The following is a 12,302-nucleotide window of genomic DNA, read 5'->3' on the forward strand; positions in this document are numbered from 1 at the left end:
CAAAACCTTGTGATGTCAGGTTTTGTACTAGCGAATTTTTGTAGACAAATTAAATAGGAACACAAAGGATTGTAATTCCTTTTTAAAGATAGTTAGTATTTCAAATTTATTATCAGTGTTTCTTTCAATGCATTATTTTTTGAGCTATTTTAATATTTTAATTACAAATGTATTTTCGAAAAAAGTATACATTTGCAAGTACTATCGTCATAGCTTATTATCTTTGACCATGTTCATGTTTTTTTTGCTGATACATAGATTAGAGATATATGAAATGGCGTTTGAATTAAAAAAAGACACAATAAAACTGAATGTGAAAAAATGTTCGAACAAGACAACTAGAGTAGATGGGCAAGCGTAGAACATCTGACCTTCGGAGACAATACTCATGGAATAGATTAAATGAATACAGATGTAACTAGAGGCGCAACATCTTGAGAAAGAAAACACATGATTTATATAAGAGCTGATGATTTTTAGATTTAACTCTTGGCGATTGCGGAGTCGAAAAGAAGCAAGAGACTGGTACAAATGGAGAATAGACTTCGGTACTATTGCATGTCCTCAAGTATCCCACATAAGTGTGTATTTCCTCAATATTTCATATGTTTAGACCAATATCTAATGGTATTTCTATAGTTATTAGGACTTCCATTGCAAATTTGCTTTTCTTTTCCCAGCCAAAAGTTACCCAACACAGATGACGAGTTGGCCTGTTTAGGCATTTTTAGAAATTGTTTATTCAGCAGCTCAGTACCCATACATGGGAGTACTTGACCTGTGAAATTCATGTGTAGTCAAGTGACCACACAACCAAAACGTGGCTTCGCCACTGAACCTCACCCGCACCTGCGCAGACCAAAAAAATCAAAACAAATACTAGAAAAATTCAAAAAAATCATTTTTTGTGCGGCAGAAAATTTGATGCGAGAGGTCTACTTTAATTTGCAAACCATTTGGGCATCTGAGCAGTTCTCGGCAAAAAAGACAAATTAGGGGTCTGCAAAAAAGTTTATTGTCCATGTACAATGTTTTGGCCCGATTTGTTTTTTTTGCTGAGAGTTGTTCAGATGTCGAAATTATTTGAATTTTGAAGCGGGCCACACTAATCAAATTTTCTATCTCACAATTTTTTTTTTGGAATTTTTTGATTCTTTTTTAAAATTCTAATCAGGTGCAGATGAGCCTGGGCACCGGAACGACACATCCTGATTTACTCTCTTTTTTTGTTTCCATACACGTGTGGACAAATGTTTGCATCCTGTTGGAATGTTCAGAGTCCACAGAAGCATAAACGGAGAAAAAAGACAAAAAGGAACAGTTTACTGGGAGGATGGTTATCCTTTTGATTTGCCAAATTTGACAATTGGGGATGATGGTGCGCACAAAAAAAGATGCTCCGCCCCTGGTTGCCTAATTTTTCTTTTTTGCGAGAAATTTTTTTGATGTACTCATCAACTGTTAAGAAAGTACAAAGAATATCATATAAGTAAAAAATACATCTTGGTCCATAGACTACCTAACGCCGACTACGAGCACTGAAGCGAGCCGAAAGCGCGCCTGCCGTCTTCGCACCTCCATCATTGGAATCAGGCAACCCTTGTTGTAGTAGACAGTCTAGAGATGAAGCGTAAATCGGAATAGCAACCGCCGCCAATGAGGTGAAGCGTAAATCGGAAGGATCCAACCTGTACACACATCAACATAGACAAACGAAGATAGGATCCACATGGATCAACCAAAGACAAACGCCGACCAAATCCCCCGAGATCCGCTGGACACAAACCTCAACATGCCCTCCGGCGATGCTAGAAACACCACCGGAGCGAGCACTAGGCAGGGAGAACCTTATTTCATCTTCAGAGAGCCGTCACCGCCTCGCCTCTTTGAGGAGGACACAAACCCTAACAAAACTATGAAAAAAGTAGAAAAAAACAGAGTCCTCCTGCCAACAATGGTTCGGATTCACCGCGCCTCCATGGCTCTAAGACCATAGGAAATGGGGTATAGACCTTGGAAGGCACGAGAAACCCTAGCCAAAGGGTTCTCTTTCTTCCAAGGGAAGAAAGAAAACGATGTAGACAACTAAGGTCTCTATCAGCATCTACAACCCTATCTATCTTCACAGGCGAGTCACTTGTTCATTCTTCATATGGTCATCTTGCTTTGGAGATCAAAGCCATGAGAGAGTCTCAAAAGTTTATTCCTCAAAAGCTTCATTCTAGTCAGCGAGATATAGCCGCACGAAATGTGCCACCGTTGTGTGGCTACATGGAGGGCCCCTGTGTACTAATGGACTCTAGCCTCTTAACTGTAACTCCAATATCATTGAATATAACTCTCTTTACCCCCGCAAAAAAAATAACAGAAAAAATAAAACAATGGATAAAAAGTTGAAGGGACATTTACACTTACACCCAATGCTCACATTTACCTCAAAGGCTACATTTGGAATGTCGTTTTCTATCCATATCCCCCCAGGAAACATACCCTCTGAAGAAAAACCGGGTGGCCTTTGGTTAGACGCTTGGTTGGTCGTTTGTGGGGCGTAAACTTTACACTCTTTTGCACATTACACCTGGAATTGGCCGGATTCTAAAACACTGCCCAACCCACAATTTTGGTATGTCTCCTTTCTTGATGACCCGATTGACCTATGCGCATGCATGTGTTGGGAAACGTGGTAGAAAAAAATTCGCTCTACAATCACCCAGAAACATTATGAAGATGCGACGAACGGTTTGGATCAGATCTACCGCCTTCAAGTTGCAGCGGAAGAAAATGAGTCGGTGTAGATCATAAATGGAGTCCTTCGAACCGTAGATGAACGATACCGCAGACCGCCCACGAACAGTCCCTGAAGGGAAGACCGAAAGCACGATCTTTGCGAGTTGCAAGCATACGGTCTTCATGATCCGGTAGCGCTTAGCCGTCCACAGCTAAACGTCGCCAGAGAATTAGAGAGAGGAGATTAGAACCACACTGATGGGTTTCTAATTATGAGGATTAGAGGATCTAGGTCAAGTTCTGATTGATCGACTAGAAATAGAACTAGAAAACTAGAGGAGGCTCCAAAACTTGTGTATCGAAAAGGTGCAAATGCCTCTAGTATATATAGGTTGGAGGAGAAGGAGGGGGCGCCACAAAGGAGGGAAAGTCTCCCTCCCTTGGCCGGCCAAGGGTAGAGGGACTCCCTCTCCAATTCGCCCTCCCTCCCCCCTTTCCATGGGGAGAAGGGGGTGCCATCATTATTGGGCCCTTGTGGCTCAATTGTCCTTCAACCTCTTATTCTTTTAAGGCCCGTCAATATCAAATTAAATATAAAAGTCTCCTAACTACTATTAGAGAAGTTTATTATTAAATATTAATTTAACATCCCCTAAAACATTTTTCATCTATATATTATTTATCGGTAATACCCGGTATTGCCCAATAAATTCGGAAACCCTTCCGATGACCCCGAAACGGTTCCTGTTTCTCTCGAAGCTATTTCAAATATTGAAAAAATAATTTCACAAATATTCCCTCTAATTAATATGTGCTTATCAATCACAACACTCCCCCTAATCTATGATTGTCCATGTAGAATTGTCACACGATCACCACGTATCCTAATCCATTGTGTTTTCTTTAAAGTAAAAAATGACAACAATTTGGCTATGGCATTTAGCCAAACATTTCTCGTGCATGTTGTTCGACTCTTGTCCGACATGGACAACATCTGTAAGGAGGAACAATAGCCAGGTGCCGATGGTGGAACGGTGACCAATTCCAAGGGCAGGCATGTGGGGTGGAGTGACTCAAGTTTGACAATGCCTAGGCGAGTGACCGGGGTGGTATGGCGGCTATGCCATTATGGGAGAACAGATACAGAGCGGGAGGTCGGACAGAGTGAGAATACCCGCATTGAGTAGAGTTTTGCATGGGCCGGGGGTGTCAAAGTCCTATGTGGCGGAGGCCGCACGTCATACATTCGAAAAAGGTACGTATTTTAAATAAAAGTTCATGAATTTGACAAAAATATCCATGAACAAAAATATATCACCAATTTGCCAAAAATCTTCTCAAATTAAAAATGTGCACAATTTTTACAAATATCCATGAATATCCCATATGGTTCAAAAATTCAAATATTGTTTGTAATTTTGAAAAACAACGAATTTGTGAAACATTTCACGATTTTGAAAAAGCCCATGAAATTGAAAAAATATCATCTATTTGAAAAAAACGTGGAAGCAAAAAAACTGAAATTCATTTTTTGAAAAAATATTACGAAATGTAAAAATTTCATTCATTTGATTATTTTTCACTAAAAAGGAATAAAGAAAAACAAAATTGAAAAGCATTCCTGTATTTGAAACATACATTTTTTTATCTATTGGAAAAAGTTTGTGAATTTGCAAAAGAATACTAAGAATATGGGAAAATTTCACAAAATTAATAAAAATCATAAATTGGGAAAAAGTATGTTAAAAAAGATCGCAAGAAACAAAAAAAGATAAAAAAATAAAAATAAATTTAACAAAAAGGACAAAAAATAACACGAAAAAGTAACATAAGGAACAAAAATATCAAAAGAGAAAAGTAGGACAAAAAATAGTTGGAAGCTTCTAGAAGCTTCACAAAACCGGCTGGAAGCTTCTATAAGTTTCATGATTCCAGATGGTGGATGTATATGTAAATCTAAAAGGTAACCATGGGTATGCGCTATGTGCCGATATGCCTTTAAGTGATGCCTTAAGCGCTAAATAGTAACTAGCTCCGTTGTGTGCGGTAAGTTCGGCAAGTTGAGTAGCTACCTTTCCACCGGTTTTGGGAAGAATTTTCAAGTTTCTGGCCGGTTTCTTCTTTTGTTTGTTTGTCTTTTTTACTTGCCTTTTGTCTTTTCCTTTTTAATTATGTATTTTATTTATTAAAAAATAAGACATTTTAAAATCAGTTAGCGTCTTTTTTATTTATGTTCATCTTTTAGGCTTGTAAATATTCTTCCAGTCTCATTGAATATTTTAAATTTATTATATTTTGCCAAATTCCTGAAGCTTTTTTTAGAAATTCCTGCGCATTTCTTAAACTTATCAATGTTTTTTAATGCGTTAATAATTTTTGAATTTTCTGGAATTTTTCAATTTCATGAACATTTTCAAAATTCACGAACATTTTCTTATATATGTGAAAATTGTCTGATTTCACCAACTTTTGAAAACCAAAACTCTTAGTCATAACTAAAGAGGGCTGGAAATTAGCACATGTGTTTCTTTTTTGCTCTCGCAAAGAGAATAATGTAAAGTCTTCTTTCCATTGATTCGCGCCGGTTAGAGTTTGACTCCGAGCATTTGCGATGACGAGATTTGTAGTCAGGTTTTTCGAATTGATTGAAGGAGTCAATGACGACGATCGTGGCTCCGAGACACTGGTCCTTTGAGGCACACGCACTAAAACTTTTGGGCTATCATCAGCTCCGATGTGGGAGCGGCGACAATGCCACGTCGGTGGCTCGTTGTGTTGGCAACAATTGTTGTTTGGTGGTCTAGAGACCAACATATAATCTGTATTATGTTTGGGATGTTGTGTACTTTAGATAAAAATTGTATAAATAGATTGGATTCATCTTACAAATTATATAAAAAACAAACAAACAATCCCAAACATAATACAATCAGGCAATGGAAAGTTTGGGATGTTGTGTACTTTAAGAGTTTTGGTTTTCAAAAGTTTGTGAAATCGAACAATGTTCACATGGAAAGTTTCTAAAAACACAAAACATGCATGGAAAGAAAATATTGTCGCCTGGTTTCCGCGCGGGCTACGAAACCTTAGTTTCCGGATGCGGAGTACGTCGAGCACCCCACGTAACCTAACCTAACCGACCCGACCCGCTATATATATGTACGGCGCGCTGCCTTCGTCCAACACCGACACAACGACATTGTACGTACTCCGTCCGTCGTGCACCAGATGCGACCCAGACCTTCCTCCGCCGCGCGCTTGGCGGACGCCGACGCCGACGCCTGCGCCATCTGCCTCGGCGGCATGGTCCGCGGCCAGGCCGGCTTCACGGCCGAGTGCTCCCACGCCTTCCACCTCCGCTGCATCTCCGCCAGCGTCGCGCACGGCAACCACGACTGCCCGCTCTGCAAGGCGCCCTGGACCGTCCTCCCCGCCGTCAACGCCCCACGCACATCGCCATCGTCGTCCTCGTCGTCGTCCCGGCAGGTGCGACGCGCGTACCAGGACGACGAGCCGACCGTCCCGGCACAGGCCGCGGCGGCAAGTAACGGCGGATCAGGAGCTGCGGCGGTGGTCCTCAGGACGCACTGCGAGTTCCCGGCCTTGGCCAGGGGCACGGCCCGCGAGAACTTCGCCGTGCTCGTGCACGCCAAGGCGCCCTCCTCCGAGGCGGCGCGCGCGTCGCTCGACCTCGTGACCGTGCTCGACGTCAGCGGCAGCATGGCCGGCAGCAAGCTGGCGCTGCTCAAGAAGGCCATGGGGTTCGTCATCGACAACCTCGGCCCGGCCGACCGCCTCTCCGTCGTCTCCTTCTCCGACAACGCCAGTCGCCTGATCCGCCTCGCGCGCATGTCCGACGCAGGGAAGGCCGCGGCGAAGCAGGCCGTGGAGTCCCTCTACGCGGACGGCTGCACGAACATCGGCGAGGGCCTACGCGTGGCCGCCGAGGTGCTTGACTGCCGACGCCACATGAACGCCGTCGCCAGTATCATGCTTCTCTCCGATGGGCAGGACACGTACACCGCGGCGGGGAGAAACGGTGCGAACTACATCACCCTGGTGCCACCTTCTCTCAGGGGGTACAACGGCGCGGGAGTCCGGCCTCCGGCGGTTCACACGTTCGGTTTCGGCACGGACCACGACGCGGCGGCCATGCACAGCATCGCGGAGGCCACCGGCGGCACGTTTTCCTTCATCCAGAACCAGGCGATCGTCCAGGACGCGTTCGCGCAGTGCATCGGCGGGCTCCTCACGGTCGTCGTGCAGGAGGCGCGTCTGGCGGTCACATGCTTGCATCCGGACGTGCGCGTCCGCGAGGTCAAGTCCGGCCGCTACGACAGCCACGTGGACGACGATGGCCGTGCTTCCTCGGTGGACGTCGGCGAGCTCTACGCCGACGAGGAGAGGCGCTTCTTGATACTCATGGACGTGCCGACGGCCAAAGACGCTGAAGACGTCACCGGCCTGGTCAAGGTGAGCTGCACATACCAGACGACAGGGCAGGCGGCCACCGTTGACGGAGACGACTGTCGGATTCGTGGGTTCCGGCAGACCCTTAAGGTTCGAACACTGGGGTGCGTGCGGTGATCACGCCCTCTACCTCTCCGTCTCGCAAGGATCTAAACTACTAAAAGAATTGCACAAGGGACACAAGATTTATACTGGTTCTGGCCACCGTTGTGGTGTAATACCCTACTCCAGTGTGTGGTTTGTGGATTGCCTCTGGGGCTGGAGATGATGAACAATACAAGGAAGAACAACCTCGCGAGGGTCTGTTCTTGGCTGAGGTGATGAACTGCTAGGAGGAGTTCAGTCACCTTTCTTTCTCTCTCTCTCTCCGATGAGATGATCCTCTCTCACCGAACCATCCAACCGAACCCCTTGCTATGTGGGTGGCTAATCCTATTTATAGAGGCCCTGATCCTCTTCCCAAATATTGAGCGGGAAGGGAGCCAACAACGGCGGGCTAATTTGAAGGGGAACAATGAGTACACTTATCCTGACAAAAGCAGTCTCCGCCTGCCAAAGGCTCTGGTGATGACGCCGTGCTGGGCTCCATGGTGACCTCCGTCTCGTAGTCCTCCTGGTCTTGGTCTCGTTGCACCGAAATGGCAACCTTTGCCTGATGCCTCGGTACTCTGCGGCTGCGCTTGCCCCCTTTGCACCAAAGAGGAAAGAAGGACGCTGCGCGCGCTGGCACCCGCCTGGCACCCTGAGTCGTCATGGCTTACGTCATGGGCAGCTTGCGAGGTACCCCGCCTTGAACTCTCCGCCTCCTCGTGAGTCAGCCTGATGAGGCTGCGCCTGAGGATGCGCCGTGTCGTCCGCCTCGCGAGGCTTGGCCCCTCGCGAGGGTCTTGAGCCTTGTGTTGATGAAGATGGGCCGTGTTGGGCCCCCATTTGAGCCACGTCGCAGGCCACAGGCAGGCAAGTCTGGGGACCCCCGTTCCCAGAACGCCGACAGTAGACCCCGGGCCCAAGGCGCGCATGGACTTGGCCGTGCCGAGAGGCGAAAGGGCAAGGGCGAAGTGCCGCGGGCCCTAACAGCCTGCGGCCTTGGGCGCCGCGTGGCGGTTGACTGGACGCAAGTGCTTCAGCAACCGCGCAGGTTGATAAAAGAGCGGCATCTGCCCAGACCTTGCCTTTTGCTTTCTCCGGTTGCTGCTTAGATCCCCTTTCTTGCGCCTTCTCCTTCTTCCTCCAAACTTCCAGATCTACTCCGGCTGCGCGACCTAGGAAGCCATGGCGCCTCGCCAGCCTCCGGCCGAAGCTTGGTGTTCTCCTGCTCTGGACCTGCCGAATGTGTCCAAGGCTAGCCTTGCCCGGCTGCGCCGGATGGCGGCGGCGCAGGGCATTGACGGGACGAAGGTGTTCAAGGCCGGCACTGCCACCCCTGAGGGCCGAGGGAGCACCTTTTATCCTCTCTTCGCAAGCTCCATTGTTGCGGGCCTGATGCCTCCCTTCTCCGAGTTCTTCTTCTCTGTCCTCCGCCATTACAACTTGCAGGCTCTGCATCTTCACCCCAACTCCGTTCTTCTTCTGGCGATCTTCGCTTACTATTGCGAGGCCCACGTGGGGGTGCAGCCTTCGGTGGCCTTGCTGCGCCACTACTTCTCCCTTCGGATCTCTGGCGGCCTTCCTTCCGCGTGCGTGAGCTTCGTCGCGTATGGCGGCACCATTGCCATCTCGAGTCCCGGGAAGAGGACTGAGGGTTTCAGGAGCAAGTGGGTCTTGGTAGATGCCGGGTGCATCCACCCTCGGCTGATCTTGCCCGCGGAGCAGCCCGTGAGCTCCAGCGACTGGTGCCGGGCGGAGCTCAGGGATCCCCGCGCAAAGCTGGTGTTGGAGAAGATGGACGCGGACTTAAGGCCGGCCTGCATGACGGCAGCGAAGTTGAGCGGTGCGTCGCTGCTGAAGGAGTTCCTGGAGTACCAGCTCGCTCCACTCCGGCGGTACTCTCCTCCAATGTGGAGGCCTCATCCGAGCCCCGAGGCTGTGGACGAAGAGGATGCGACCGCGGTTCTTCAATCTCTGGTTGGGGGCGAGGTGGCAAGGTTGAAGGGCGCTCCCAAGCCCTTGTTCCTTCGCGACGACTGGAAGCGGGTGGTGGAGTCCATGCCCATTTTTAACGGGGACGGGCTCGTGCCCGTGGCGGCCTCCGAAGGACCGGTGGACGTGCCCTCCGGCGACTCCAGCGAGGAGGAGGACGAAGAGGAGCGGGGAGAGGGGCCCGAATCTGGGGCGACCGATGGAGAGTCGAGGGCTCCCCTCCCTCGGCGCTCGCCCCGTACCCTCCGCCTTTCGCCGAGCGATGATGATGATGACGATGACGCGCTGGGTGGCGGGAGCTCGCCCTCGATCCCGAAGAAGGACAGGACCGGGCTGATCTCCCGCGGGTCTGCCCCCACCCCGAGGCAGTCTACAGACGCGCCTTCTGCTTCCAAGGCCGACCCTTCCAGCCGGCTGTTAGGCTTCAAGTTGGGCCGGAGGCTGCCCGAGCTCACCGGCGATGACCCGTAAGCGCTTGATCCTTATTCTTTTGTTTCTCGTTCCGCCGAAGAGGCTTGATGATTGCTTCTCTTGAATAGGCTGGCGCCCATGGCGAAGAAGTTGAAGGGGGCTCCAGAGGCGCCATCCGCGGTGGCGCCTCTGCCTGTGGAGGGGGGTGACCGCGGCGCGCGGGCTTCTCCTGCCCGGTCGCCCTTGGGAGGCCTGGCCATGCTGGCGGGGGCGAGCTCAGCCCCCATGGCCCAAGTGACTCCTGAGGTGCCCTCGTCTGGCGCCGCTGCTACGGCTGTGGAGGCGCAGCGGACTCCGCCTCGGGACACGGCGGCCTCGCCGCCGCTACCTTCTCCTCCCGTTCCACTGACCGTTGCTTCCCCAACTCCTCCTGTTGTCTTGGAGTGCACCGATGTTTCTCCGCCTTCTTCTTCCATCCTGGAGCATGCCGTTGCTGAACTGGACCGGCTGCGGCAGGATCTTCTCGGCGCCGACCCTCGCCTGGTGGCCGGGCGCCTGGAACTGGCTTTGGGGTGGATTCGCTCCGATGCTTCGATCCGGGCGACGTTGGTTCAGGCCTCGACGGCCTGTGACGAGGAGAGGCGGGCCGTCCTCGAGGCAAAGGCTGCCCGAGACGCGGCCCTGGGAGAGGTGGTTGAAGTCCGCGGTCGCTGCAAGGCGCTGGAGGGCGAGCTGCAAGGCCTGCGGGGCCAGCTCGCGGAGGAGGTTCGTCTTCGCCAGGAGCAGGAGAAGGGGGCGAAGGCGCGCGAGGCGGCGCTCGAGGACCGGGAGGCCAAGCTCAAGAAGCGCCGCGACCACCTAGGCGCGCTGAAGAAGGAGCTGGAGGTGACGAAGGTCGAGCTGGACGCCAAGGCCCGGGTCCTCGCCGAGGATCGCGTGGCCTTCGCGGACATGGAGAAAGATGCCCGCGCTTCGCTGAAGATGCTTTAGAGAGCGGCCTGGACAGCCCGCTAGCCGGTGACGGGGACGGCCCCGCCAAGCTGCTTCCCTTCCTGGTTAAGGCTCTTGGGGATGTCGCCCTTGGCATCGGCCCCGCGGCCGAGGCCGAGGTGCGCGTCCTGTCTTCTGCTGCGCTGACGCGGGTCTTCACCCACATCTACCTTCGCGATCCCAACGCCGACCTCGACGGCCTGCTGGAACCGGTGAGCGGCGAGGGTGCTGCCGCCGCTGTCGAAGCCGTGAAGGGGCGCGCGGAGGCGCTGCTGGGGAGGTTCCAGGCCTTCAGCACCAAGCCAAAACAAGGCGCTGCCGACCCTGCCGTTCCACGAGGCGAAGCCACCGCCGACAAGTGACTCCATTCCATCCCTGCTCTTCTTTCAGTTCCTGCACATGCATCACGCCTCGGGGAGGCATTTAAACTTGCGTTTGGTACTAGGACGGCAGTATGGGTTGTAATATTTGCTTTTAAACTCCTTGGATTTTATGCTTTTCTTCCCTACTTGCTTGTGTTCTACGCCGGCAGAGCACGGCCCCGCGCGTGCCTCACCCAGCATTAGCCCCGACCGGAAACCAGGACGAAACCAAAGGAGTGAGGGGCTACGTGACAAGTTAGACTCCTGAGTCGCGATGCTCAGGAGTCCCCCTTGGCGCGCGAACAACAAGTAGGGAAGCGTGATGTAGGTGTATCTTCCGTTCTACGTCTGCAGAGCCCGACTCCGCGCGTACCTCACCCAGCATAGCCTTTCGGAACTAAGGAGTGAGGGGCTACGGAGCCAGTTAGGCTCCTGAGTCGCGATGCTCAGGAGTCCCCCTTGACGCGCAAACAGCGGGCGATGAGGTGAACTGCAAGCGGGGCTACCGTTCTACGTCTGCAGAGCCCGGCCCCGCGCATACCTCACCCAGCATAGCCTTTCGGAACTAAGGAGTGAGGGGCTACGGGACCAGTTAGGCCCCCTAGTCGTGATGCTCAGGGGTCCCCCTTGATGCGCAAACGGCCTTCATACCTTGGCTCCGCTCGGGGAGAGACGCGCGATGAACCAGGCCCGAGAGGCCTGACTGGGCGGCGTACGTCTGGGCGTGACCCAATCGTAGCCCCCGTGCCTAGCCTCCTCGCGCGGCACTCCCGAGGGGAGGCGTTGCGATGAGGCCAGCCACTGAGCTCTGGGCTCCCTGAGGTTAACGCGGCCCGGAGGCCACCCTCAGTTGTTTATCACCAGCGCGGAGCATAGCGCTTCCGTATGTGTACGGGCATAGCCGCTCCTCGGCAGTGTCGTCAGCCAGCGCGGAGCATGGTGCTTCCACTGGTACGTGGGAGGGGGCTCCCCTCCGGGAGGAGCCCCCGGGGCGTGTACAGCCCCGCCCTGACACGTGGCCAGCACGGTAGGGCTAGGTGAGGTGTATCTGGGCACCCGTGAGCCAGCGCGGGACTCACGAGGCCCTACCTCTGGGCGGGTTGCGCCCGGCACTGGGCCATATCTTGAGATGTGTCCCTGCAAAATTTGGTTAGATGCCGGTACTCTACGTCCTCGGGTCCCGGCCCTCGAGCTTGTCTCAGCCGTCGCTGGTATGCCAGCTCGCGATGCCGTGGACAAGGCCAGAGGGTGAGGGCTGGAGAG

General features: G+C 51.9%; 1 protein-coding gene across 1 annotated transcript; it reads left to right on the forward strand.

Annotated features, from left to right (window-relative positions):
• The first annotated feature begins 5,920 nt into the window (after positions 1–5,920).
• LOC147992942 (E3 ubiquitin-protein ligase WAV3-like) lies at positions 5,921–7,618 on the forward strand. Its single transcript, XM_087532663.1, has one exon. The coding sequence runs from the start codon at positions 5,956–5,958 to the stop codon at positions 7,312–7,314; it is 1,359 nt and encodes a 452-aa protein (XP_087388789.1). The 5' UTR covers positions 5,921–5,955; the 3' UTR covers positions 7,315–7,618.
• The last annotated feature ends 4,684 nt before the right edge of the window (positions 7,619–12,302 follow it).

The sequence above is a fragment of the Triticum urartu genome, chromosome 1A (genome assembly GCF_056163025.1).
Source record: "Triticum urartu cultivar PI428250 chromosome 1A, HENAU_Tu73, whole genome shotgun sequence".
NCBI lineage: Eukaryota > Viridiplantae > Streptophyta > Magnoliopsida > Poales > Poaceae > Triticum > Triticum urartu.